Below are 27,557 nucleotides of genomic sequence, written 5' to 3' on the forward strand. Positions count from 1 at the left end.
ATAATAAGTGAATGCCGAGGTTTCAACTTTTTTTAAGTCATTAGGCCTACTTTCAGGTCGTCGCTCATTCTGAAGTCGTTCGCTGTTTGCTTTAAAAAGTGACAGTCGTTCATCATGCAGCATTCACTCATTATTTCAATCGACGACGGTATGCTTGTCTATCATTTCTTTTGTGAAAGGCCTTTGAAAAAGTGATTTCTTAGTCAAGTTCACATCTTCTGCGCTTAGCGTTTGGCTGTTCTTAGAAGCGCGCTATATGAGTCAACGGTGTTGACTCATATTGTCATTGGCTAAACATGTTACTGACCAATTCTTGATGCGTGTTTCATATACAGACATCGCTTATGTCGCTAAAGTTACTAGGATTGGTCTTATTCGCTGATCTTGAGCGCTTAGCGTTTAACCCTCTTGCAAAAGGGTAGAATGTTATTATCGGTATGTGCGCACTAGTTACTAATGTTACTGTGGGTACCATTTCTGCCTTTAAAGAAGTGATTAATTAGTCAAGTTAAAATCTTGGGCGCTTAGCGTTTGATCGTTTTGAGAAGCGCGCTATATGAGTCAACGGTGTAGACGAAAATATGACAGACCACCATCTGAACCGTGAATTCTATGTTGACATCGCTTTTGTAACAAAATCTGTTGTAATTCGTTTTATTTACTGGTCTTGAACGCTTAGCGCCGCATAGCGCTAAAACTGTCCATTAAAAAAAATTTTTTTTACGGAAATTTCATCCGGCACTTATAACCTTAAAAATGACAAAGTTTCAGCTAAATCCACCGAAAGCCATTTTCCCATACATTTAGTGCGGGGTCCTTTTTTGATTACTGACATGCGTAGGGGAAGAATAAACCTATAAAATTATAAAAAAGTATAAAATTAAAAATTATGTTGGCTTTTTAATCAAATGTTCAAATTTTCGACCCCATAGCCAGATCGATCAATTACTTTTTGAGCTATAGCACCTTCAACTTTCTCGCAAAATTGGTTCTGCTTTTCCAAAGCTGAGGATATAACAGGTTTATAAAAAGGTATTGTATGAGAAAGGTTGCCCACTCCAAGCGCTCCAGGTAACTGACTCGCAAGTTCAGTTTTTTTTGTTAGTATTAGTGGAAATCTTGCATAAAAAACAATGATTTATCTTCTCTTTTCTTCCCGATTTCGGTGTAACGCGTCAACCTCAGCTGTGTAACTTAGAATAACACTACGGATCGTTAGCCTTCGACAACGGATCAGCAGATTTTCACACACTTTCAGCTGTTCTTTCTTTTGGTTCTTCTTTTCCTTCAGAACCCCTTCCGCATATCGGGACCACTTTGCAGTTATGTTAGGTGGAAGGACAGCTCCCCATGTTCTCTGCTCATTCACTACGAAGGATCTTTAATGAAATTGGCAGTTCACCTATTCTTTTCCTCGTTATTCCACCTGCCCCCCCCCCCCGCAGATAGATAGGGTACGGATTTTCTCGCCTTTCGCTACTTCTTTGCCTTCATCTCTTTTCTAGCCTGAAAGACCCTCTCGGTAGCCAAAAGGTTAATGGGGACTATGCCAGCTAAGAGCAAAATCGCCGCTTTGGAAACAGTGCGATAAGCACACTTTACTCTTAGAGCTCCTTTTCTTTGAACTGAAGCTAGTTTGGGGTGATACTTATTGAATTTCATTGCGTCCGCCCAAACCTCTGCTCTATAAAGCATAATGGAGTGAACGACTGCCATGAGAGTTTTTCGCTTGTTGCTCCTTGGTCCTGCAACGTTGGGCATCGGTCAGGAAAGCATATTCACGAGGGTTTACATATTTGTATCCAAAACGTGACCTTTTAGTTTACCATGGCGCTAAGATATTTCAGAGCCCTTGCGGTCTGCAAAGTCGCTTGCACGCGCCTTGTACTCATCTGGCTCGAAGCATTTTTTAAAAAACCTGTCCTGCAACATCCAGCATGCACAGAGGCCTGTAAGATGCCGATCTTACAGGGGGGAACTTTCCTTTTTCAAGGAGGACTAGTGTTTTATTTTCCATCTGTTGCTGAACAACCCCTCTTGAATGCATGATTTATACATTTTCAGCAACAGATATGGGCAGTCCCTGGTAATAATCTTGACTTCAACGGGTATTCGGTCCGGATCAGGGGCTTTTCCACTTGTCATACTTTCGAATGACTCGTTTAGTTCTACGACTGTAAACCAGGGTGCTTCGACAGTGTTTTTGTCGTCGAAGATGGTTCTTTCCGGTTTGTTAGGGAAGAGCTCGTTCACTATGACATATATCGTTGTCGGGTCCTTTATGCCTTTAGGCGATTTTCGGTGGAACTTACCAGTGACAATCTGGTAAAAACGTCCCCAAATATCTGTGTCGACAGCAGCGCAGATTTCTCTCCATTTCCTCGGTTTACTTTCCTTAATAGCGAAATTAAGTTTTTTCTTTGCCAGATTGTATTTGTTGTTTTGACCTACAAACTCTGGATTTCTTTTTCTCATTCTTTAGAGTTTACGTCTGAGTTTAAGAAATTTCATTCTCAGGTCATCTGTCTCCTCTGACCACCAGCACACAGGAGCCCTGCTGTTTTGTCGTGGACGTTGAGGCATTGAGGCATTACAGCCTTTAACAATGATACTCATTGTATTTTCGACTAGTTTCTGAGCTGCTTGTTTCGTTGTCACCATGTCTGTGATTTCAAATAACATACCCACTCCCTTTTTCGTGATCACCTTTGTGAGTGCTACCGGGTCCAATTAACTGCCTTTCCAGCTCTTCTTCTATACGCTTTTGCCCTTGCTAATATGCTGGTGATCACTAGCCTTGTAGTATTCTACTACTCTCCAGTTTTGTATTTTTTCCACCATACCCGAAGATGCCAGCGTAACATCTGGGATCGTCTCACGGTAACAAGGTCTTCTAAAGGTTGAAGAATTAATATGTTCAGCACTGTTAGGCCCAAGCTAGCGGCCATTTTGGCCAGGTCTGTTCCACGAGTGTCTGTCCACGTCATTCTACATTCACTGGATTTCGCATTAAAATCCTTAGCCAATATTAACTCCACGTCTAGGTCACGGATAAGATTTTTTAGCGCCTTCAGTTTTTCGCGAAAAATGGCTATGCCTTCATTCGACGACAGATATCAGCTTATTATAGCGCTATTTCCGCTTGTGATCCATACATAGCCATTTCCCTTCCCGTAACTGTCGGCCGACACCTTTTTGGGGTCTCTAACCCAAATGACAGCTCTCCCCTAGGTATCTGAGTACCCATTTGAGTGTTTTAAGTTCATGTACTATTCGCTTGAAACGAGAACGTCAGCCTTTACTTCCCACGCCATCTGGTACATAATATCTTGTGCCAGCTGACAGTGGTCCAAGTTTCCTTGAATTACCATCGTTATCTTCCGGCCTTTAAGTATAGCCGTGCGGCATCTTTGTGGCTTACGCAAGTAGAAGAACCAGGAATGTAATCCAGTGTGGAACCGTCTTTTTTACCTGCGCAAAGTATGCACCTCGGAGCCCTGGAGCATACCGCAGCTTTGTGCTCATCATGGTAACATTTCCAAAAAAGGCTTCCCCTGTCGACCTCACGGCAAATTGCTGCGATATAACCATATCCATGGCATCGATAGCATCGTGGTAGCTGCAGTTTGATGCAAAAATGTGCAGTTTACCGATCCTACTTTGACGTGGACTATTTTATCCAGCCTGTTTGCTGCTGCCTTGTTTAAAACGACAAAAGTCAGTCTTCGCCATAATTATTTTAATTTCTCCATTCCATTCCTGTCCAAGGAATGCTTTTATTGCCTCCTGAATTTCCTCAGGTTCAGTGGGAATGTCAAGATCTCGGATTTCTATTTGGCTCTTAGGGAGGAGTTGGCGGACTTTTTCAGCATCCTGTACAGCTTGCTTCAATGCTGCTCCGAACTTGGCCTTATTTTCAGCTGATGCACTCAATTATAGGAGTACATTCCCTAGTCGTGTTTTCCTAATGAACTCAATACTCACATCCGAATCTTCCGGTTTGACTAATGACCGAATTTATTTGAGAACATCCGCATAGTTTCGGCCTTCAGCTGGTTTAATTAAAACAGATTCTGGGGGATTTCTCCTACGCTTACGTACATTTTCCTGTTTCCCAACCTCCGAGTTATTTCTTACCGTCTTTCTTCACCTTTCCACCGTGGTCCAGGTGGTCACCATTTGGGCTTGGTATGCCCGCTGTCTTCCTCTTTTTCTTGTTCGAAGTCCCTGGAATTTTAGCCCACTGATTTGCGGGAGCCGAACAGCTGATCGGTGTGGCTATGGACCTTATGGCTGAGCGCCCAGTGCCGATGGTCGTTAATTCTTCTGTAACAATTTGGGACATTTCTCGGTTTTGCTCGAGGGATTCAAAATTAATTTTCACGTTGGTTAGTCCATTTTTTACACAAGAATCAAGGTTCTTCTTCCCATGTGTCTTTTTATCACATTGCATTTTGTCAAAAATCTTCTTGATTTTATCGAGAGATTTTTCTACTGCATCTTCGAGATATTTATACTTGTTAAAAAGTTTTTCTAATTATCTGAGGCTTGCGCCTGTTATCGCCTCATTTTCCTCGTTGTTGTCTGTTATTTTTGTGACCATGATGTTGTGATTCTCCTTTTCATTTGGTTTATTCTTTTGAGTAGTAAACATAACAATTTGATCTAGCACTAAGTGCGTGGACGGGCGAGCCAGAAAAACTGAGAACATGTATAACCTCGGACAGCAGTCCTACCACAGTACCCTGGGGCCCAGCCTTCTTTTAACCGTTCCCGGAATGCACGGACGGACCGGACTCACTCGGAGCACTGCTGTTTTCGACCTCTGCAGTCGAAACGGACATCCTGATCAGGGCCCGAAGGGGCTGGATTCCTGATGTCCGACCGCAACTCACGCATCGGCAGAGCAAGCTCACAGCAGCTTCTTCCCCGTAACCGCTTCGAAGCACTTCCAGTGGGTCAAGTTCGACACAGATCAGGTGTGTTTGGTCCGCGGGTCCTATTTTATTTCAATCCTACGCTCTGTTTCCAGGCAGCATTCGCCTATCCGTCATCGGGGACACGCCAAGTAGGGGTTCACCTCCCATATACCACAGACAGCTGCGATGGTACTTAGCGCTATTTCATAGTAGAGATCCTATACGAATAGAGACTGGCCATTCACGTCCCGACCTTCTTATTGGCGCGTTTGAGTCAGGGTGGGAAAATGGCCGTGACAATGGGTGCGTTTGCGCGAAAAAGTTGTTTCGAATCCTTAAACTTTTTAAAACTAGAAACTCCATAGAAATGCACAAATCGAATTGTTGAAATTGCATTTTAGAAATAAGATTATGACGCATGCAACGGTACGAAACAGTCGATCATTTTGTAACCTAAAAACAAACAAAAAAGTCTATTTATATTCTATAAACATTTAATTATTAATATTATTACATTATTTATTTATTGATAAATGGTATAATCATTATCTATTTATTAATAATTATTCAATAATAATAATTCTGCACACGAAATCTTACAACATTTTTATTATTCTACATATTCCACGTTTAATTACACAGGCCGACAAGATTTTGACCCAGAAACGAGAATATACATTTTCGAAGGTTTTTTGTATGATGAATCCGAATCTGAGGTCCAAATTTCTCAATTGGCTCTGGTTTCCGAGATATCCTGACCTAAATGTGCAAAAACAGCAATTTTTGCTTATATTTGAGTTTATGTAGCATCGAATATTTTCATTCACACAAAAAATCATAAACGTCATTTTAAAGTACAAGTCTTGCCCTTTCGAATGCCGGTAAGTTTGCTAAAATATATTTTGTTTTTGCTGAGATATCACGTTTTGAAATTTGTATGTTTGTGTATTTATCTCTGTTTAGGGCAAAATCGTTGTTTTTGCACTCTTAGGTTAAAATATCTTGGAAACCAGAGCCAATCGAGAAATTTGGACCTCAGATTCGGATTCAGCATGCCAAAAACCTTCGGAAAAGTATATTCTGGTTTCTGGGTAAGAGGGTCGGCCTGTGTTATTAATACTCAAGTTATTTCATTCTTTATATTTTCAAATGTGTTTTGCTTTTTATAGACTTGTAAACACATGAAAACACATCGCAGCACTATAATAGTCTGCCATTTTTTCACCCAATGTCCGTCCTTCTTATAGAGTCTCTAGTTCATTGTATTTAGTCCCGGTTCTCTCAATTATATGCGATAGCTGCGTAAATATTTAATATTTCGATTTTCCTTTCTCCAGTATACTCTCAATATATTGTACTTTCGAAATATGCGAAAAAATCGATTCTTTAAAAATCGTAAAGGGTTTTCTTCCCTTGAACACATAAACACACTAATAACAAAACGAAGCCATGGCAGACGGAATTCAGAAAAATCAATCTTCAGAGACGGAAAATACCCGCCTCGTAGTTACTAATGCAGGTATAATTGGCATGCTACCCAAATTATCAGATCGGATATCTAAAATTAAACTTGCAATAAATATTCATAAGGAAGAAATTCGCTCTATAGCAAAATTCTTTCTGTCCAAAGTGCATCATAAACGCGACCTCCGTGCCTGTAGAGCCAGCTCGTATCAACCCATCGCAACGGGCGGAAATGCGAGAGAAGTTTTCTCAACAAAGTGTTTTCAATGGGAAATGATAAGCGCTGGGCAATCGAAGTCACCAATTTTAAATTTCAAGGGAAAGAACCTCTCCTTGTAATTGTACCAAAAAATTTTCCTATACCCGAGAAAGGCTTCTTCGAAACACCATTCTTTACTCTTATTAGTTGAATTTGCCCAACAGCTCCCTCCAACTCGACGATAAGGTCTATCCCTTGGAATATGACTGTAACTTTATCCCAAAAAACACCATAAAAATTATAACCGCGATAACAAAAAAAAAACAGGTGGACATTCCCGTAGAAGATAATTCCTACGCTAGTAACGAAACCGAAGTAGACTTGAGATTACATTATGAACCGATAAATTATAAGTTTATTAATGTTAGCCCAGGGCGAGAGGAGCGTGTAACTTAAATTAAGCAGGAGGAATTAAACGCTAGATTGGAATTATGAAATAGATCCAGATAGCAAGATGTCCGCATGGAGCCCGCATGGCGCGGGCGTGACGCGCAGATCAATCCGCATGTCGTAAGGGCAAGATTAGAGACGGATGTGTCAACAATTGAGTAGCATATGCGTCGCATGGCGCGTTAGCGATATATAAGAGATAAATATTGCATCTCATTACATACTTACTACAGGCACACTTTTCCTGTATGATTTCAAACTGCTTCAATAGAAGCGTAAACAATATCGAGCAATATAACCGCGATCGGCTGCTGCACGGACCAGCACGAACTATGAGCACTCAACGTCCTCATAGTACTTGCAGAAAAGATGCTTTCAGTGTACCGCGCATCTGAACAACTGACATGCGCGCGCGATATTTTAAACGGCAGAGCTTTAGAGTAAGCTATAGAATATATTTTAAAAGCGAATTTCTTTATAGATAATATAATAGAATGAAATATAATTATAGCGTAAAATTTCGTCTTCTTCATATTGCCTGAAAAGAAATTGAATAAGTTATATAATCTTTAAAAGAAAATTTTTAAGCATTAAGGTTTCTTACATTGTAATCATTTATGGCACGTTCTGATAAAAAGGACTCCCTTGTATAATGGGGTCTTCTATTTCTTGTATGGATTTTCCAAGTTTTTTGTTTACATATTTCGAAATAAATTTAAACATATTGATCATACTGTTTTCTATTTACAAGAATATATTTTAACGTGATAAATAACGTTGAAGTGTTACTTTCCTCTTGCAGAATTATAACACAGGATATAAATGAAAGTTACAGATTTTTTTTAAATCCGCACGTTACTGCGACGCCTTCCCGCGATGACGGTCACATGCTATCTGGCACATCGCGCACACCGTTTGCGGGTACAGTGGGGATTTACGTACGAGCTGCAAGTCGTGCGGGCACTGTGTCGGTACTCCCGCAGACATATCGCGCTCTCACGCCGTGCGGCCTGCGTGCTGCATCACGCATTGTTATCTGCGGAAATTTGAGTTTTGAATACGTCGAAGATGCGCATAGAATAAATATTAAAAATGTAACCATCTCTCATCACCTTTTCTTACTAATGGAATGGAAGCTTCTAATGTGTCCCCTAAGGGTTTACATTTTTTTTACACCTTCTCTATTCCTTTACACACCCTCCACACACTTACTTGGTGGTGGAAGGGGGACCTACAGTTTAAGTTGGGTTCCGAACCACCAAGAGCAACAGCCTTAAGTACTTAGAGAAAACCTCTTTCTCTAGAGGTACCGGTCCCACGACTCTCCGGAGATGAACAACTCCCTTGCTAGGCTAGTGTTCACCGCATGGGCCACCGAGACTCTTCCAGAGTCTCGGTGGAGTGAATATTAATCTTCAACCGCGACATCCAGAATGCTACAAAGAAGACATTTTTAAATCAGGTTAATTAAAAGAATAATAGAAGCCTCGGACTTACCATTCAATTTGCCACTTTGAGTAGTCCCGAAAAAACGCGATGTGTCGGAAAACCTGAATTGAGGCATACACGAAATTCTGGACCACCATAGAAAATCAAAATTCTTTGAGCCTTTTATTTGAGCTCAGCATACTAACGAACCTACTACTATCCTTAAATTTACATATTATTGTCTTTAACCTTCAAACGGCACACTTCAACCCAGCATACTTTAATGGCATATTGGTGCGAATTGGGATTATGGCATTACATCTGAAGATTTGAGGATGAAAATAATATTTAAAATATACGTATAAATATATGATTTTAGGGCAAAAATATCGCTCAATCCGTTTAAGCAACTTAAATTTAATAAAAATTATATTAAATCATAAAAAAACTGTTATTAAAGGTAGGTGTGCTTCGAAAATATAAATTTAAAAGAAATCATAATTTTTTGTTGAAAAAAATATGCCCATGCGATAAAATTATATTAAGCATTTTTCCGATGTATCAGATTTTCGGTATTTTCATATGAAATATATAATGAGTGGAAGACAGCACAAATTGTTATTTTGTAGTATACGAGCATATGATTGTAAATATAGTATTTTTCACGTAAAACCTGGAAGATATTTATTTTCCAATGACTTTGTGAATCACTCCAAATGGGTGATTGGGAAAAAGATTGATCCGGGACCTGGGTCAAAGCAGTGATGTGCGATGTGAGGGTACGTTAGGAAAGAGTAAAAGTAACAGAATGTGTAGAGAAAAGAACAAAAGCTTATTTCTAATTTAAAAAAATAACATAATTTTATTTTGAAAAATTGTAAAGACTTCTGTTCTCTGCCATTCTTAGTATCAAAAAAATATATTGTTAAAAATAAATATTATCATGTCAATTTGGAGTCTAACAACAGTGAGTAATTGTGAAATTTGTGGTATTCATGAAATATTCTTACTGACACATGGAATGTTATATATTATTGTTTGTAATATTTCTTTTCATTTATAGACAGAGTTATGAACAAAATTAACTTACCTTTTTATCAAAGATCTTCTTTGAGGCACAGAAACACGTTTCACGATTTTTCATAAAACACGACTTGGCACCTTCTAACGGCACGCTTGTGCGAATTTGCACAACTTAAAACTTTTAAAGTGACTTACTTGGCTGCTTGCAGGCAATTAAATATCAGTTTACGCGTGGTGTATTTAAGGGGTTATGGACATAATGAAATTACTAGTGAGAGACCTTGAAGACAGTTGTAGAAAAAATACCAGCTCGTTATATTTTTTATGCTGGTGCGAATTCGCACCAGTGTGCCGTTTAAGGGATAAATCACATCTTAACTCACCATACAAAACTTTTTGTTGGAATTAGTTAAAAAATTTGCAAACCTTTTTAGAATCAAGTACTTGATTTCGTTTAATTCACGCGCAGTTTCATTCAAATAAACTAACTGACCAAGTCTATGAATTTGCATCAGGACATATTAAATTAAAGTGACTTTTCATTCAGATACAAATACAGCTACAGCTACAAGTACACGTTTTAGTTTGTCAGAAATCCAATTGTGCCATATTCCAGTTATATCATCTACGAAATATAAACGTTTTAAACGTTTAGATTGTAGTAAATCTTGCTCTTAAACAAAAAGTAGAGTAAAAAGCGTTGGCAAGAAAAAAAATTATTTATACTGAAATCGTTAAAAATTTTTTACGGTGTGACTGGCGTTTACCGGGTTTGCGAGAAAAAACTCGTGCATCGTTCTTCTTTATTCATAATATGTGCGAGTCACTCGCTAAAACTCGGAAACCCGGAAATGGCCAGGAATTTTCGGAGAACGGAAAAAACCGGGAAATGACAGTGAATTTATTTCTTGACCGGAACTTTTATAAATTTTCAGAAGAAAAATCTCCCCAAGTTCGAGTTCAACAGTTTTTTAAATAATTAGTTGAATTGATATTTTTTTCAATTATGATATCATTCAGTTTACAATGCGTAATTCGAAAATCTTTTACTTGAAAACTTCTTCATTTTAGATTTTTATTTTCAGGCGCTATTTTTTTTTTATTTCAAGAATTTTTAAGTGCAGTCTTGAAGACTTAAACAAATAAAAATTAAAAGCGTTTGAAGTGGAACATTTTTGATAAAAATCAGTATTATTTTATAAACTGTAAATATAAATAAATAAATATTTTTTAAATGGATTTGTACTTCAAGTATAAGAAACTGAACAATAATTGATTTGATAAAACGATACTAAATCCGTTCAAAGTTTAAGAATTTCCAGATTGTAACTGTTTTAATTTGAAAGCCTTAGTCATTCAAAAAATGCAAAGGTGTGATTGAAACTTTAAAAACTATTTTTAACTTGAAAATAAGTTAATAATAGTATATTCATAATGAAAGGCTTTTATTAAATTAAAAATATTGTTTAAGTATAAATTATTCAATTTTTAAGCCATTATATTTGAAATTTTTCAATTAAGAAAAAGCACAATTATTTAATATTCAGCAATATTGGACGGTCAATTCAAGCTGAGTAAATTGAAGCAAAATATTTAAAAGTAAACCATTTAAAACTTAATTGTTTGACATAGAAATCTCAAAAAGTTTTTAAAATTGTAACGTTACAATTTTTATTGTTATATTAAAAAAATGTTTCATTTTTAAGCGAAATTGTTAAATTTTTATGCATAAATAATAATTGAACACTTACTATTTGTAGAAAAAATTTGAGTAATTTCCAGTGATATTTATAAGCTTTAGAAAGATTCAAAATTAATTTAAAACTTAAAATGATATCAAGTAATTGAAATAAAGTGTGTGAAATTTTTTTCAGAACTTCTACAGATCATTTAAAATCAATAGAATTTTTACCATAATTTTGAGAAAATCCTGCAAATTCTAAAAAAACCTTAAAATCTGCCAGGGTCTTTTTTGACAATTTTGGAAATCTCTTTTCAATTTTCCTAGGAATTTTCAAAAAATGTTTTTATTTGTTTGGAACCTTTTGTAATTCTTAAAAAGCTTCTGAATAAAGCTTTCAAAATAATAAGTGCTTAATTTTTTATTTATAAATGAAAATTTAGAAAGTTATTTCGAAGTTCTCAAAAAATTTCAAAAATACTTTTAAATTTGAAAAAATGTAAAACAACTTCTAGATTCCTCAAGTTTTTGTAGCAAAATTTTAAAGCTTTTCAAGGATGCTTGAACTGTCTAAAATAAAAATAGTGTAACTAATAATTAAAGAATTTTCAAGTTGAAAAAAATTTAAATTAAAATTTTTTTAATGTTTCTAGTCTCTAGTCTAAAGTAACTTAATAATATAATTTTCAAAATTTCTAAAGTTCATTGATTGATTTTTTAATTCAGAGTATTGAAAATGTTAACGTTGATTTATATTTTTGGAACTTAATCTAAATCTTTCAACTCTATAATTTATGAATGTTAAAAATTCGCAATTTTGCAGTTTAAATTCATTAAAGTTGAAATTATTGAGAAAAGTGTTAGTACCTTTCAATTTATTTGTTGTTTATTTTTTATTACTTACACTTTTACTGTTTAGAATAGAGTTCGATTTTTAAAATTGTATTGACCGCGAAAAATGTTTGTGGAGCGAGAAAAAACCGGGAAATGAGCGGGAATTTTTTTTTTATTATTATAACGGCTTATTAAAACGGTATATATGTATGTGTAATTAATTTATTTATTAGTTCATAATTATTTGTAAATCTTTTTAAAGCATCTGAATATATTTTAAACATACTCAAATTATTTTTAAATTTTGTTTAAATTTTTGCTTCAAAATCTTCCACATTCGATCGATGATGCTAGTGTACAAAAACGAATTGGCAGAAAGAGAGATTAATTAATCAAAGTAGAAGGGTAACCTGGACTATTTAAAAAGTTCGACTAAATAAATAGTTATTTGAAATTATTATTTTGGATTAAAAATTATATTTGCCTCGAAATTGAAATTGATTGATTAGTAACGCTAGTGTATTATAAAAAATAATTGGAGAAAGGACTATTATTTATCAAAATAGAAGGGTAACCGGGAATTATTAAGAAAACTTTGATAAAATAAATAGTTATTAAAAATTGTTACTTTGTATTAAAAATTATGTTTATCCCGAAATTGAAATCGGCTGAGCAAAAACAGTAATTAATTAATATAGAAGGGTAACCTAAACTTTTTCCTTAATTGGACTAAATAAATAGTTATTTGAAATTGTTATTTTAAATAAAAAACTATATTTCCCCCAAAATTGAAATTGATTGAATGATTAGTAATTCTAGTGTATTATAAAAAAGAATTGGAGAAAGGACTATTATTCAATCAAAATAGAAGGGTAACCTGAAATTATTGAAAAACTTTGGTAAAAGAAATAGTTATTAACAATTGTTATTATGTATTAAAAATTATGTTTTTCCTGAAATTGAAATCGATTGATCAATTGATGATGCGTATTATAAAAAAATGGGCAAAAAGGGTATTTAATTATTTAAAATAGAAGGGTAAACTGGGACTTATTTAAAAAATTTGAACAAGTAAGTTTTTGTTAAAGTTTCGTTATGCTTAACTGTAACTTTTGGGTTTAATTTTAATTTAAAAATGATATTTTATTTTAAATAATTAATTTTAAGAGAAAATACAATGAAATAAATAATTATTTGTACAATAAGGATTCAACCTTGTAAAAATCTGACCTCTAGAGTTGTTAAGAATAGCCAGTTTTTTTGTTTCGGCGTCACTCAAGATTTTTCTATCAGCAACTTTTTTGTTGAATAAATTTTAATTTTTGAGTAATTTTCATACCGTTCGAGGATTTAAAAAAATATTTTTCCTGTAATTCATTCAGTAAGTGTTTGTTCGTGAAGAAGAAATCACAGAAGGCTGAATAAGAACCATAAGAAGGTATTTATAAACTTTTCCAACAAATTTTGAAAATTTATTTTTTTAACATATCATTTCGAATATTCTATTTTTAGTTGAGAATTCACATTATTGGTTCAAAATTGGTATTATTTTGTAGAATATTCAACAATTTTGTTTAAGAGGCATTATAAAAATAATAGAAAATCGATTTTTTTTTACAAAACCCGTAATTTAGTATTGAAAATTTAAGAGTATTTTTAAAATGTCTTTTCACTTGAGATTAAAAAATCTTTCTTTATATTAAAAAATTCAATTATTTTATTGAAAATTTGTCTCCTGCGCTTGAAAATTCGTTTTTATCTTTGAAAATTAATTCCTTTTACATGAAAATTCTACTATAAGTTTTTTGGGTAAGAATTCATCTCTTTTGGTTGGGAATTAAATTATTTTGTTAAAAATTCAATAATTTTGTTAAAAAAATCATCCTAATTTGTTGAAAATTAGTTTTTTTGGGTAAAAAATAGTATTATTTTGGTAGAAAGTGCAGCTATTTTGAGGAAAATTTATCCGTCTCGTAGAAATATTTTTTTTTGTTTAAAAATTTTAACAATTTGATTAAAAATTTAACTGTTGGTTGAAGAGTCAACTCTCTGCTTAAAAATTAACTTTTTTTAAAATTCATATCTTCAGGTTGAAAATTAAATTGTTTTGTGAAAAGTTCTTCTTTTCAGCTTGGCACTTTAATAATTTGGTTGATTTTTTTCTTTCCTTTATGAAAAATCTTTCTGGGTAGAAAAGTCAACTACTGTTTGAAAATTTATCTATTTTGTAGCAAATTGCTTTGTTTGAGTTCAAATTTCAACAGTTTTGTTAAATATTTAACTATTTGATAAAAAAAATTTGTTCGGCTGAAGATTTATCATTTTATTTGAGAACTTATTTCTTTAGCTTAAAATTTGATTATTTAGTTGAAAATTAGTTTTTTGGTTCAACATTTAACTAATCCATTTTTTCTTAAAATGTATCTTTTTAGGTTAAAAATTCATTTATTGAGTTCAATACTCGTCTTTATTGGGTTGAAAATTCAATTCTTTTGTTGAAAATTTGTCGTATGGTTTAAAGATTCATCTTTGTATTTAAAAATTAAAATGTTTGTTTATAAATGTAACTATTTGTTAGAAAATTATTATTTTTTGGTTTAATTTTTTTTATTCAACATTTATTTTAAAAACTCAACTTTTTTTATTAAAAATTTTTTTTTTACCTAAACAATCATCCTATTTTTTCTGTAATGTAGGCATTTGTTGAAATATGTTTTCCATCCCGGATTTTTGGACTAGTATAGAAAATTTTGGTGAGTGATTTTTATTATTTCATCTCGTATTTTATTTATTAGAGTTCATAAATTTAGTTTTTTTATCCGGGAATTGATCCAGGGTTTTTTAATAACATTTTCGTATTTTAAGTTTAAATGTACAAAAACTGGATTCTAAATTAATAATTAGACCATGATGATAACAATATTGTCTTAAATGATTGAACTTAAAAGTATTTATTTAAAGTAAAAAACATGATAAGTAGTTATTCAAAATAGTTTTAGAAAAAAATAAATAATAAATATAGTATATAAATAATAATTAATTGTTCTTTTTTAGCTAAAAATTCAACTATTTGATTGCAAATTTACCTCTTTGATTAAAAAATCTAATTATGTGGTCAAAAGCTTATCTAGTTTTTTTTAATACAACAATTTTGGTGAAAATTATCTTTTTTTTATCAACAATTCAAGTGTTTTGTTAAAAATTTGTCGTGGTTGCAGCTTGATCCACTTTATTAAAAAAACATTTTTTTGTGGATGAAGATTCAAAATTTTGATTGAAAATTCATCTCTTTTGTTGAAAGTTTCTTGTTTTTCAGGTTGGAAATTAATTTTGTAACTGAAAATTGAACTATTCTATCTTTTGTGGAAAATTAATCTTTTCTAGTTGAAAATTTTACTATTTGGTTGAAAATTTATTTATTTAAATGAAAATGTAACTATTTCCTTAAGAGGCATCTTTTTTGGTCGAAAATTGAACATTTTGGTTGAAAATTGGTCTAATTGGATTTAAAATTTAGTTTTTATGGTTTAAAGCCATCTATTTCGGTTGTAGTAAATTAATTTGAAAATTTCAAATTTGAATTTGAAATGTAGTTTTTTTATTCCATTTATAAAAGATTCTGCCCCTAAAATTTTTATTAAATTTTAATAATAAATACCTAATATCTGAAAAGAATTAAAAAGAGTAGAAATAGAAATTTAAATATGACTTTAGCGCTGCCGAGGATGAATTTCCGAATAAAAAAAAGAACTAACGCTTCAATAGATAATTTTTATTATTTTATGTATTATTTAATAAGTTCCTGTTATTATGTACATTTTGATCCAATTTATTTATAAATTTGAAGGTGACCCAGTGGGCACAAAGTTTGACGACGTCTTTACGACATCTTTACGACATCTTCACGACAACTTTACGACATCCGATGTCCATGTCGTTAAAGTGTCTTTACGATATCGTAAATAAGTCGTATGATCTGACGATGTCTTTACGATATCGCAAAGACACTGGAACGACATGGGCATAGGATGTCGTAAAGTTGTCGTGAAGATGTCGTAAAGATGTCGTAACGATGTCGTAAAGACGTCGCCAAATTTTGTGCCAACTGGGGATTTATATAATTTTGTGATAATCGATTTAAATAATGTAGAAAAAGGACTTAGTTCTTAGGGACATGATAATTTATTTATGAAAAAAGTTAATAATTTAGCATTAGCATTATTTATTTATTTTTTTCAGTGGATTACCTAGATTTGGATTTCACGCCATGGATTCCGTGGCTTTTACCGCCAGTTATCATCATAGTTTTTTTCCCTTATCTCTTTCTTATATTTACCTACTTTACTTCATTGATAATATTTTTTTACAAAATGTACAGGTATGTATATCCTAAGATAATAATTAATTAATTGAAACTATAACAAAGATTACAATGTCTAAAGAAAATTATTTTCAAAAAATGAAAAATTGAGACGATTTTTCATTTAACAACTACCGAGGGGTAAACAAATTCGGAAAATTTGGTCAAGCGGAGCTGAAATACTCTGGATTATATAAAATTATTATTAAAAAGATGAATCTTAAATGAAACAGTTGAATTCTTGAATTCAAAAATTAATTTTTTTACAAAATATTTAAATTTTCTACATAGTAGATTAATTTTTAACCATAAAAGATCAGTTTTCAACCAAAAAATGAATTTGCGTCAAAAAATAGAATAATTATATTTTTATTAAAAGAATTAAATTTTGACTAAAAAAACTAAACGAATTTTTAAACAAGAAGATTAATTTCTGACCAAAAAAGAGGAATTTTCAACGCAATACATGAATATAAACAAAAAATGTCTACGGAAATAAATTACATTTTTAACCTTCACAGACGAACCCTTAATAAACAACTTTAATTTTCCATCCATAAATTACTTTTTTTACAAAATTGTAGAGTTTTTTACTGAATTACATGAATTTTCAATCAAATTATTAAATTTTTAACTAGAAAAGATCAATTTCCAAATAAAAATAGAATATTTAAATTCTTTAGATAACAAAATTAATTTTAAATAAACAAAAACGAATTTTCAACAATCTAGTCAGATTTTCAACAACAAAAATTCATTTTGTAGAAAAAAACTAATTTTTAACCAAATAGTTCAATTTGCAACCAAAAAGATTAATTTGCTACTGAAAGTCGAACTTTTAAAAAATATATGAATTCTCAAAAAAATAAATGTCAACCAAGTAATTGAATTTTGTACCAAAATAGTTGAATTTTTAATTCAAAATGACGAAACTTCAAAAAAACCATGAATTTTTTTTCGAAAAAATTGACGTTTTAGTTACAAAATTTTAACGAAACAAGACGAATTTTCAAACAAACTGTTTAATTTTCAAATAAAGAACATCAATTTTCTGCGAAAAAATTATTTAATAAATATGAATTTTGAATAATATAGTTAAGTTTTCAACGAAAGAAATTAGTTTTATGTACAAAAAATTAATTTTAAACCAAAAAGATGAATTTTCTTTCAAGCAGATTATTTTCCTACAAAAAAGAGGAATTTTTAAGAAAATACACGAATATTAGTAGTAGTAGTTGAATTCGCGATAAAAAAATTAGTTTTCATTGAAAAAAGAAATTAATTTTCAATCAAAGTAAATAATAATAAAGTTTTCCTTTAAAAAATTAATTTTCATTCTAAAGACGAATAGCCAACATTATAGATAAGTTTTCAATCAAAGAAATTAATTTTATACAGAAAGAAAGATAGTCGAGCAAGAAAAAATGAACGCATTTTCAAACAAATACCTTAACTTTCAACTAAGAATGGAATAGTTAAATTTTCAACTGAAAAAATTAATTTACATTAAGATACGAATTTTAAATTCAATAGCTAAGTTTTCAACTTGATCTAAATTTAACACTAAAAATGGAATACTTAAATTTTTAGATAAAGAAAATAAATTAATATTTTTTGACAACAAAGTTACAACAATATAGTTAAATTTTCAAGCAAAGAAATTGATTTTCTAAAACAAAAGAAGAAAAGCAGAGTTTTTCAACCAAAAAAGATAAATTTTTAATGAGAAGGTTAATTTTCTGCCAATTTGTATATACCAAAATACGTAAATTTGCCACCATATAGTTCAATTCTCACATAAAAATTATAAATCTAAAATTAAAAATACAATAGTTTAATTTTCAGCTTTAAAAAATTAATTTTTAGTAAGAAGAGAGAATCTATATCGAAATAATTGTAGTAGTGGCGGTAGTAGTAGTAGTATTAGTGGTTTTTTGTTCAACAATTCCCAGTGGGCACAAAATTTGGCCACGTCTTTACGACATCGTTACGATATCTTTACGACAACTTTACGACATCCTATGTCTATGTCGTTTCGTTGACTTTACGATATCGTAAATAAGGGTTGTTAAACTACCACGAAAGAGTTCAATTCCATAAATATTGAAAAAAGATATTGGATTACAAGCATACTGTGGTATCAGAGACGTCTGAGAGGGATTAAAAAAAATAGTAATGAAGTAGACCTTGATTCATGACTTCACTCACGTATCTCTTATGATTTCTGGGTTTTGAGGTTATGGTATTATCAGATCTCGGGGTTCTAGAGCTACTTACCTATGACCATTTTGCACAAGAAAAACTCTCGAAATAGTTCTGTTTTTCCAAACAAGATTTTTCTTGTGAATAAAATTACGGGATTTTGAGGTTATGGGGTGTTATTATTACGAGGTAAGGGGATTATGAAGCCATAAGGTTGTAGGGTTATCAGATTGAGGGAAGGAGGGTGAAAATGGTATAGGGTAAATAATTTTTGCGCTTTCAGTGGTTTATTGGGTGTTTTTAAGGTTATGTCAAAATCCTGACGTGTAGGGGTTAAACGGATTGCAAATTCGGTTTGAGCGGGGAAAAATACATATGAATATCATATTGGCATACAAGATTTGGGAAAAAAAATATTTTGTGGGTGTGTGTTGTAAGTGGATGTCTCTAGATTTTGAGTGGATTACTGAAATTACCTCAATTACTCCGCAATAATTGGAATACCGGTGAATTTCTCTGGCTTATCCCATATAACAAGTAACTTAATCCAGATTAGAACGGGATTATATATTCTAGATTACAAGTCGATTACTTCAGATTGCAAGTGGATGAGTTAGTATTATACGTGCATCACTTGTGAAAACTGGGATTGATTTGAATCACGTCAGATTACACTGCAATATTTAGATTACTATTTCAAATAACCAAGTGGTTCAGACTTGTTTCTCCCTCGGCAACTACAAGATCTATTTCCTTATCTCTCCACACGTTGAATCCCATAAGTTTTACATTCAATATATTAAATTTTTTATTTCCAGCAATTGATTTAACAAATCAATTTTCTTTTTAATTTCAGAAAAATATTAGGACAGCCTTATGATGACGTAGCTAAGGAAACAATAGTCAAAGTAGTTGCAGCCATTTGGGCTACCTATGGCTGGATTTGGCACGGTACAAAATATAAATCTTTATTAAGGTTATGTGAGCGCAACCTCAAAATTTTGTTTACATTTTTTTCAAACCCCACTTCCGTTCACACGAAAAGCGATATCGCGTGGAAATTTTGGGAAATTAAATAAGATGCACTAAGAAACGTGTATCTGGTCCTAAATTTATACAATTATAAAATAAGTTTTTTTTCTGGTAAAATTTTTTTTTTCATAATTAGAAGAATCTATAACCAGGCAAACGTTGATCAGCATGGACCACTTTAAACGACTTTGAACTGAATGGAATTGGATGCAGTTTATTTTGCTTCTATCCAGCCGGACACTTCCTCAGAACACAATCTGGGCACAGAGAAATATGTCTTTCAACATACCGCTTTATTCCAAGGAACCAATAGTATCTCATGATTTCGCCGATCACTCGAATCACCGCAAAATGATCCCGCAGATCGTTATACTATACACAATAATTTTTCTCACGCATTTTGGTACCACTATCCTTCAACGTTCAGTTTCAACCATTTCGATTTACCATTTTTCGTCCCCTTTCGTCCTCTCTTTTTTTATCCATTTGCTGCCACTGAAACAGATTTTCTGTCTGTATCAGTCTTGTCAGAGGACCACTCTTCGCAGCGAATCCTGGCAGAAAACATCGAAAAAATCCTGTTAGCCCAATGAGTCGATTGATGTCATGCACATTTTGTAGAATTTGGAAGTCGCGAATCGCATCTAACTTCTGTAATAACGGTTGAATTCCTTCGGCTGAAATTCGATATCCCAGATATTCGAACAGAAACTCCCAAATATGCATGGCATTGGATTTAACGTGAGAACAGCTTTCTCTAATGCCACTAACACTTTTTATAATCATTCTATTAGGCCTTTAAAATTATTTACTGGAATTATAATATCGTCGACATAAACCAACGCCACTTTGTTCTTCACTTCACCTAAAGTCTTGATCATCAGACGGCATATGTCATCTGGAGTTACGAAGGCTGTTTTCTTCTGATCCACCGGTGAATTTGTTTCACATTTTGTGCATTCAGCACTCTGAAATCAATGACTATCTGTTTGACCACTTTTTCTTTTTCACCATCATCGGTGGACTTGCATACTGTGGTTTTGTGTCCATTGAGAGCCCAGATCGCTTCCATTCTCTGACCATTTATTTTATCGTCTCTCGTTCGCCACCGGATGCCCCAATTGTGCATCCAAGCTCTTCTGTATTTATCGAAAAGGCACTCCTGTGTTTATTCACCAAATCCAAGATTTGAATCCGCTGCTCCGCGAACATCTTTTTCCCGAACATCAGGTCATTTCCCTTAGGTTGTCGTTCGGGTTTAATTCTGAGACGGTTTCTCAACTTTCTCCATACCCTTAATCCTTAAAGGTCTCCCCCATGGAGACCTCAATGTTATACCAAAGTAAGGGGACCCTTAAGCTTTCAGTCACCCATCTCCTGCCTTGAATGTTTATTCCTTTTTACCATAATTCGCCATCAAGACCTCCATTTATCTAAATTCTAATCGAGTAGAAACCAAGAAGTTGGTTATTGGAGCTATGCACTGATCCGCCAATTCTTACGTTCCCTTCATTGAAGTTTCGTTGTCCGCTTCTGACGATAAATCCTTTAAGATCATTACTTTTCTCCAAAACCATTTTTGGTCTTCATCCGCCGCCCTTCTAACCCCTGGTGGGTTCTACCAGCTCACCCCAATCATAAGCCCTGGCGGACCGAAGGAACCGAATGGAGCCTCTACAAAGTACCCATAAAGACCCCATTGGGTCCCCATCCGGTTGCTTTTTTAAAAACTCGAAAAAACAGCAAAATCAACTTTTAAATGGTCGAAATTCGGATTCTAAATTAAAATTCCCTATAGAAGGTCACGGAATAATCGCAATAGTTTTTTTTGCAACGGTAAAAAGTTTTAAAAAAATATAAAACGTATATAAGTAATATTAGACGTAATATAAGACGTCCCAGTGGGCACACAACTTGGCGACGTCTTTACGACATCGTAACGACACCGTAATGACATGGACATAGGATGTCTTAAAGTTATCGTAAAGACGTCGTAAGGATGTAGTAAAGATGTCGCCATATTTTGTGCCCACTGGGACGCGTGTTAAATTCTACACACATCCGAATTTCAACAATTTGAAAGTTGATTTTGATGTTTTTTTGAGTTTTTTAAAAAGGAACCGAATGGGGTCTTTACGGGTACTTTTTAGAGGCTCCATTTGATTTCTTCGGTCAGCCAGTCTACCACTCCAAATTACACAATCAGACACTACGAATGTTGGAACTATTGTCCTATTCACCCAGTAATTTCAAAAATTAACTCTAGTACTTCCATTATCATCTGAGGTCCACCGATACCCACAAAAGTTAGTCGTATTCATTTATTTCTTTAATCAGAAAATAGCAATCCATTGTAACATAGTGGCGAATAAGGCACACGAAACTTCTATTATCGACATATACGGTGATTAAATATGTTACGTTGTCTGTAACGTTCTTCAGTTTTGGTTTAGCATTAATTACTTCTGTAAATTGTGTCTTTCACTCAGTTTTAGTCTCTTTCTGACCATCGGGGCAAAACTTGGTAATGTGACCTAGTTTTTAAACTTCTAGCAAAGAATTTTATTTTTCTTAATGGGAAAATATCGAGAAAGATGGCCCGAATCACCGCAGTTACAACATCTTTTCCCACGGTCATCCTAATTCAATTCTGGGTTTGTCCGAATTCTTTGCTGATTCTGCTCCCTCCATGTCTGTTAAGTATTCCAGAAATTCCTCTTTAGACGCATGTCTGCGTCAACTCAACTATTGATATAAATCCCGTGACCATATTTCAGAGAGAATTTGTTTCTTTGTTTCCACAAAGTCCGAATCGAACTTTCGGCAAAGATAAATCTTATCCACAACATACGTCACCGTATCCTCGTTCTGCTGTATACCTGACCTATAATAGTCTCGAATGAAAATTCTTCGAAATCTTGTTTTCAATTCGTCCTACGATTTAATCAAATAACGTTTGGCAGAACACTATTCACGAGCCGTATATGTTAAACCAGTAATCGCTGCCTTCAGTATCGTCGATAGCTCCATCCAAAAAGTTTCGCTATGTCCTCAATATCCTCGGGTCAAATTTCTGCTGCACGAGGTTTTCCATTATCACTAAATTCTTTCACTTTAAAAACCGTAAGCTGCACAAAAAGATGTGTACTCTCAGATGTTTAATTCTGAGAATCAGTGGACGCACCCGCCCATAAATAATTGAATGTTTTTTGCGTGTTGCCATTATCACGTCCTCCACCTCGATCGTCCTGACGAGTTTTGACTCCGTGTCATCGATTTCCGTGGTCCCGAAATTCAGAGATATTTTCGTTATAGTCTTGACGATCAAGAAACTCGAGTCAATCTTCATTATGTATCCGATTTTAAGTTTTGGATCAAGTACTTGAAATTTCCCTAGTTTGCCCTTCTTCGTGATCAGAATACATTTATTGACCTACCGCCTCGACTTGTGCTGATTGACGCATCCAGAAGTACGGTAATTGGTAATTGTATTCGAAAAATCTTCTATACTTCAGTCTGATGTTGATTTTCTCGCCTCACTGCATCTTCCCTTCCAAGTCCGTAACTTAGCGAACTTCTTTGTGGATTTAATTCAAAGTGTCACTGTCTTTTTGAATCATCTGCTTCTAATCGCGTTTCAAAATATAACAAGTCACGTTTATATTGTTTCCACACACTTGCAGGAACCGTCACATACTGTGTTTTGATGTTCTCTTGATAACTCGAATTCCGCTTCCCTCGTTTCTAACACATATGTCATTCCGAATTTCAACTCTTGAATTCCGTCCACTTCCCTTTTCATCAAATGCGACTTATAACGATTGCCTATTTGTCCAACCCCACTCTGGGAAAAGCTCGCGTTTTAGTAAAAATTCCCTCATTACTCATTTTGATTGTATGTAACTTGAAATTTCAAAAAAGAAACAAGATGCCCTTTTGATTTAGGCCTTAATACCAGTTGAATTAGCTGTCGTCACTGATTTCTCACCAGCCCACCAGTAATCCACCGACTGAAACTTCTCGCCCTCCTCCACCAGCCTTTATAAAAGTTAAAAAAAAACAAAAAATTGAGTACCTAATCCTCTTATTATAAAGGTAGTTCCTGATCTCTGGCATGCCATGGTTGGATTTAATATGATATAAATAAAAATCTTTATCAAGTCTTAAAATAAAAAAAAATTGAGAAAAACTAATTCTTTTAGTAGAAAAGTAGTTGCAGCCCCTTTGGGTGTAATGATTGGATTTGGGATGAAACAAACTGTGAAAAACCTTTCAAAATTGATCTCAACAATTTTCTTCCGAATTTTACTAACTTTCATAAAAAAGGTAAAATCGATTAATATTTGTAGCCCTTATCGTTTTTTGAAACAAAAAATGTACTTTTTCCCAATGTGCTGTAGTCACCTTCTCTATTCTTCCAAGCTGGTAAAGAATAAAAAATCTGGTCCAGTATTGAGTGTAAATAATTTTATTTTTTAGGTTACGACGTCGTGGGACTCGAGAATATTCCTGTGGACCAGCCGATTTTGTTTGTCTACTACCACGGAGCGATTCCCATGGATATTTACTATTTCATGGCCTGGATGGGACTTATTCACACGAAATTGATCCATACGGTCGTGGATCGGTTTGTGTTTAAGGTACCCGGATGGTCGCCGATCATTGAAGCATTCAAAGGTACTTCTGGTACCGTCGAATCTTGCTCTTCTCTTCTGAAGGAGGGACATATGCTTGCTATTGCGCCAGGGGGCACTTATGAATCGCAATTTGGAGATTCGCGGTATAAACTGATGTGGAAAAAACGACTTGGATTCGCTAAAGTTGCTCTTAACGCTAAAGTGGTAATTAATTTTTAATGCGAAATGGAATGGTTAAATTTGCAACTGAAACATTAATTTCAAAAAACAAACAAATTTTCCACCAGAAAATGTATTTTTAACAAAGTAGTTGAACTTTTAACTCAAGAGTAGAATTTTCAACTATAAAAGATAAATTTACAATAAAAACAATTAATATTTAAATTTTCAGTTGAGATTAAATTTTTAAGCAAAAAAAAAAACGATTTTTCAACAAGATTGTTCAATTTTCAATCAAAAAGATTAAATTTCCACAACAAAAGATCAACCAAAATTCAACAAAATACATTGCAGTCCCGCTATATAAACCGTTTCGGTGGTACCCTGTATCTCCTTTGCAATATCTCGGGAGTCGCCAAAACATAAACAATCAGGGCCGTGTGAATCATTTCTGTTCGAGAATCGTCTTAAAATATATTTTGTTTATTTTGCCATTTTGATTTCATAATGTCATAATAAACGTGAATATTTTTGTGCTCAAAAATCAAACTTTGTAAAAGTACTGATTTTTAAGTATGTAATATATCAAAGTATAAATCTAAAATGGAAAATTGTATTATTAAAAGATTTTCGAATTACGTGATGTAAAGTGAATGGTATCATACTTGAAAAAGATAACAATTAAACTAATTATTTTCAATCGAAATTATTTTATCGAACATGGACAGTATTTTCTTTTAAAGATTCGTTAAATTACCGATCAAAAAGTAAATTCTCTAAAATACCATGTTTTGAGGTACCTTATTTCACTTCATTTAAAAGCTTGTTCTGGTATCGTCGAATCTTGTTCTTCTCTTCTGAAGGAGGGACATATGCTTGCTATTGCGCCAGGGGGCACTTATGAATCGCAATTTGGAGATTCCCTTCTCTTCGAAAAACCAACCCTTCCTCTTGCGTTTCTTCGTCATTTTCGTAACACGCATAACCTAAACACTGAGTGACTTAAAGCGAACTGAAGCGAATGCCCTGCGACATTTTTGCAACAGACAGAAAATGACTGAAGTAGATGACACAATTAACAGCCGAGGGTACTGACCACTTTTTCCATACACTCCTACGTTTTTGTGGATCTGTTCAGCTGACCAGCAGCGCCACTTTCTTGCCCCCTAGACAACCTTGTTCTCTATGACGGAAACTTTTCTTGCAAAAAACAAAAAAACAAAGAAATTTTCAGTAAAATAGTTAATCTTTCCATTAGAGGAATGAAGTTTTAACAAAAAGCTGATTTTTCAAAGGCGAAGAATTATTATTTTTTATTCTTTAAATGAAAATGTAAATTTCAAATTTTTAATTATAAATGTTCCTTTTTTAGTTAAAAATTAAATTTCATTGTTTAATATTTATTTTATTGATTGTAGATTTAACTATTTTCTCTAAAATTCCTTTGTTCTTTGTTGAAAATTAATTTTTTTAACTGATAATTTAACAATTTCATATTTGATTAAAGATTGCTTTCAGTTGAAAAGGACCCCGTAATACGTGTATAGGAAAAGTGGTTTCCGTTAATTTGGCTGAATTTTTTATATGTTACGTGTCTCGTCATTCTGAACAAATGTCTCAATAGGCACAAGGCTAAAAACACAAAGGGTCCCAAGATAAGGCCCGCCGAAGTCAGTAAAATGGGGGTATCGGCTCTATAAGTTCACTCGGTCATTTTCGTTACTCGGAAGAGTGGTTTCGGTAATTTGACTGAATTTTTGATATGTTACGCGTCTCGGCGTCCTGAACAAATGATAATGAACTAATGAACTTGTAGAGCCGATACCCCCATTATACAGACTTCGGGGGGACTTATCTTGGGACCCTTTGAGTTTTGGGCTTTGTGCCCATTGAGACATTTGTTCAGGACGCCGAGACGCGCAACACATCAAAAATTCAATCAAATAACCAAAACCACTCTTCCGAGTAAGGAAAATGACCGAGTGGATATTATATATATTATAATTATTCTGGATTAAGACCGTAACAGCCCTTGACGCGTGGGTGATCCCTTTGCGTCCCCTAATGACCATAAGCGTAACCCCATAGCCCTCACCATAGTGTCTCTCCACAGCCTGTGAGTGTTAAACATTTCCCTGCAACCGGGGAACAGTGACCAAGGATATGAGTAGCCGTCTCATGTTCCCCTTCCGCACAGACGACAGAGGGGACTCTCCTTAAGTCCTATCTTATGTATGTGATACCCGAGGTTTCCGTCTCCTATAAGCATTTCTGTTAGGAATTTGACTTCGCTCCTCTCGAACTTAATAATTTACTTCGCTCGGTTAGAGTTAATCTTTGAGCTTTGAGTCGAGACTTCACAGTAGACAGTTCGCCCCTACTTCACCAGACTAGCGCCACAAAGGTTAGCCTGGGTCGCAATATACCTATGAGGCTCCATATCAGTGCTCTCCTGCAGAGCCTCTACTAGTCTACTAGTCGCTACTAGCCTCTTGCACTTGTTTTCCGGATGCTCGTTCCATGACAGCTTCTTATCAAAAATGACTCCTAGATATTTATCTCGTTCTTTGATTTCCAATTGTTGTCGTCCCAGTTCCTATGTACTCGTGGTATCCAACTTATACCTTCTGGTGAATACAACCGCGTCCGTCTTACTCGGATTTACCGATAGTCCAGTCTTCTTGGACCACGAATCTACTATCCTTAATACTTGTTGCATTACTTCGAAGAGCACATACAGATACTGACTGTACACGATAACCAGTATGTCGACCATATAACCTATAACTTGGTGGCCTTGACTCGTGAGCAGATAAAGCAGTTCGATAACTTTTGATAACCTCCTCCTGATAACCTCTCTATAGGTGTAGTTGTAGGCTCCTTTGCTGTAAATAAAGGTTTCAATCACGAGGCCTTTTTGCTTCAGTTGTCCTGCAAGTAGGTTTACTACACTGCTTCGTAAGGTAAATAGGACGAAAATTCTGGGGTGAATTATAACAAATCTGCCTGCTTTCAAAATTACGACTACTCTCGTATTCTTCTATGCCGTCGGAACATTTCCCAACGACATATTACCAGGTGTATACATATGAAACCGGTATTTTTTCAAGAAAAAAACACATTTATTTCAAGAGAATGATAACAAATATTTTATTCAAAGTATGCGCCC

General features: G+C 33.9%; 2 protein-coding genes across 2 annotated transcripts in view; one reads left to right on the top strand and one right to left on the bottom strand.

Moving 5' to 3' along the window:
* Positions 1-1,138: 1,138 nt before the first annotated feature.
* On the bottom strand, positions 1,139-1,761 carry LOC117177200. Its single transcript, XM_033367737.1, has 2 exons — positions 1,481-1,761; positions 1,139-1,379 (listed from the first exon to the last, which is right to left on the bottom strand). Exons 1-2 carry the CDS (start codon positions 1,759-1,761, stop codon positions 1,139-1,141), a joined length of 522 nt encoding a protein of 173 aa, XP_033223628.1.
* Positions 1,762-13,383: 11,622 nt separating this feature from the next.
* LOC117169989 (transmembrane protein 68-like) overlaps positions 13,384-27,557 on the top strand; it is a 21,062-nt gene continuing 6,888 nt past the window's right edge. The window contains exons 1-5 of the mRNA XM_033356506.1: positions 13,384-13,436; positions 14,695-14,751; positions 16,238-16,376; positions 19,417-19,511; positions 24,072-24,433. Coding sequence (XP_033212397.1) covers positions 14,709-14,751; positions 16,238-16,376; positions 19,417-19,511; positions 24,072-24,433 — 639 coding nt within the window. The 5' untranslated portion in view covers positions 13,384-13,436; positions 14,695-14,708. The remainder of the gene's footprint in view (positions 13,437-14,694; positions 14,752-16,237; positions 16,377-19,416; positions 19,512-24,071; positions 24,434-27,557) is intronic.

This window comes from Belonocnema kinseyi, chromosome 1 (genome assembly GCF_010883055.1).
Source record: "Belonocnema kinseyi isolate 2016_QV_RU_SX_M_011 chromosome 1, B_treatae_v1, whole genome shotgun sequence".
Classification (NCBI taxonomy): Eukaryota; Metazoa; Arthropoda; class Insecta; order Hymenoptera; family Cynipidae; genus Belonocnema; species Belonocnema kinseyi.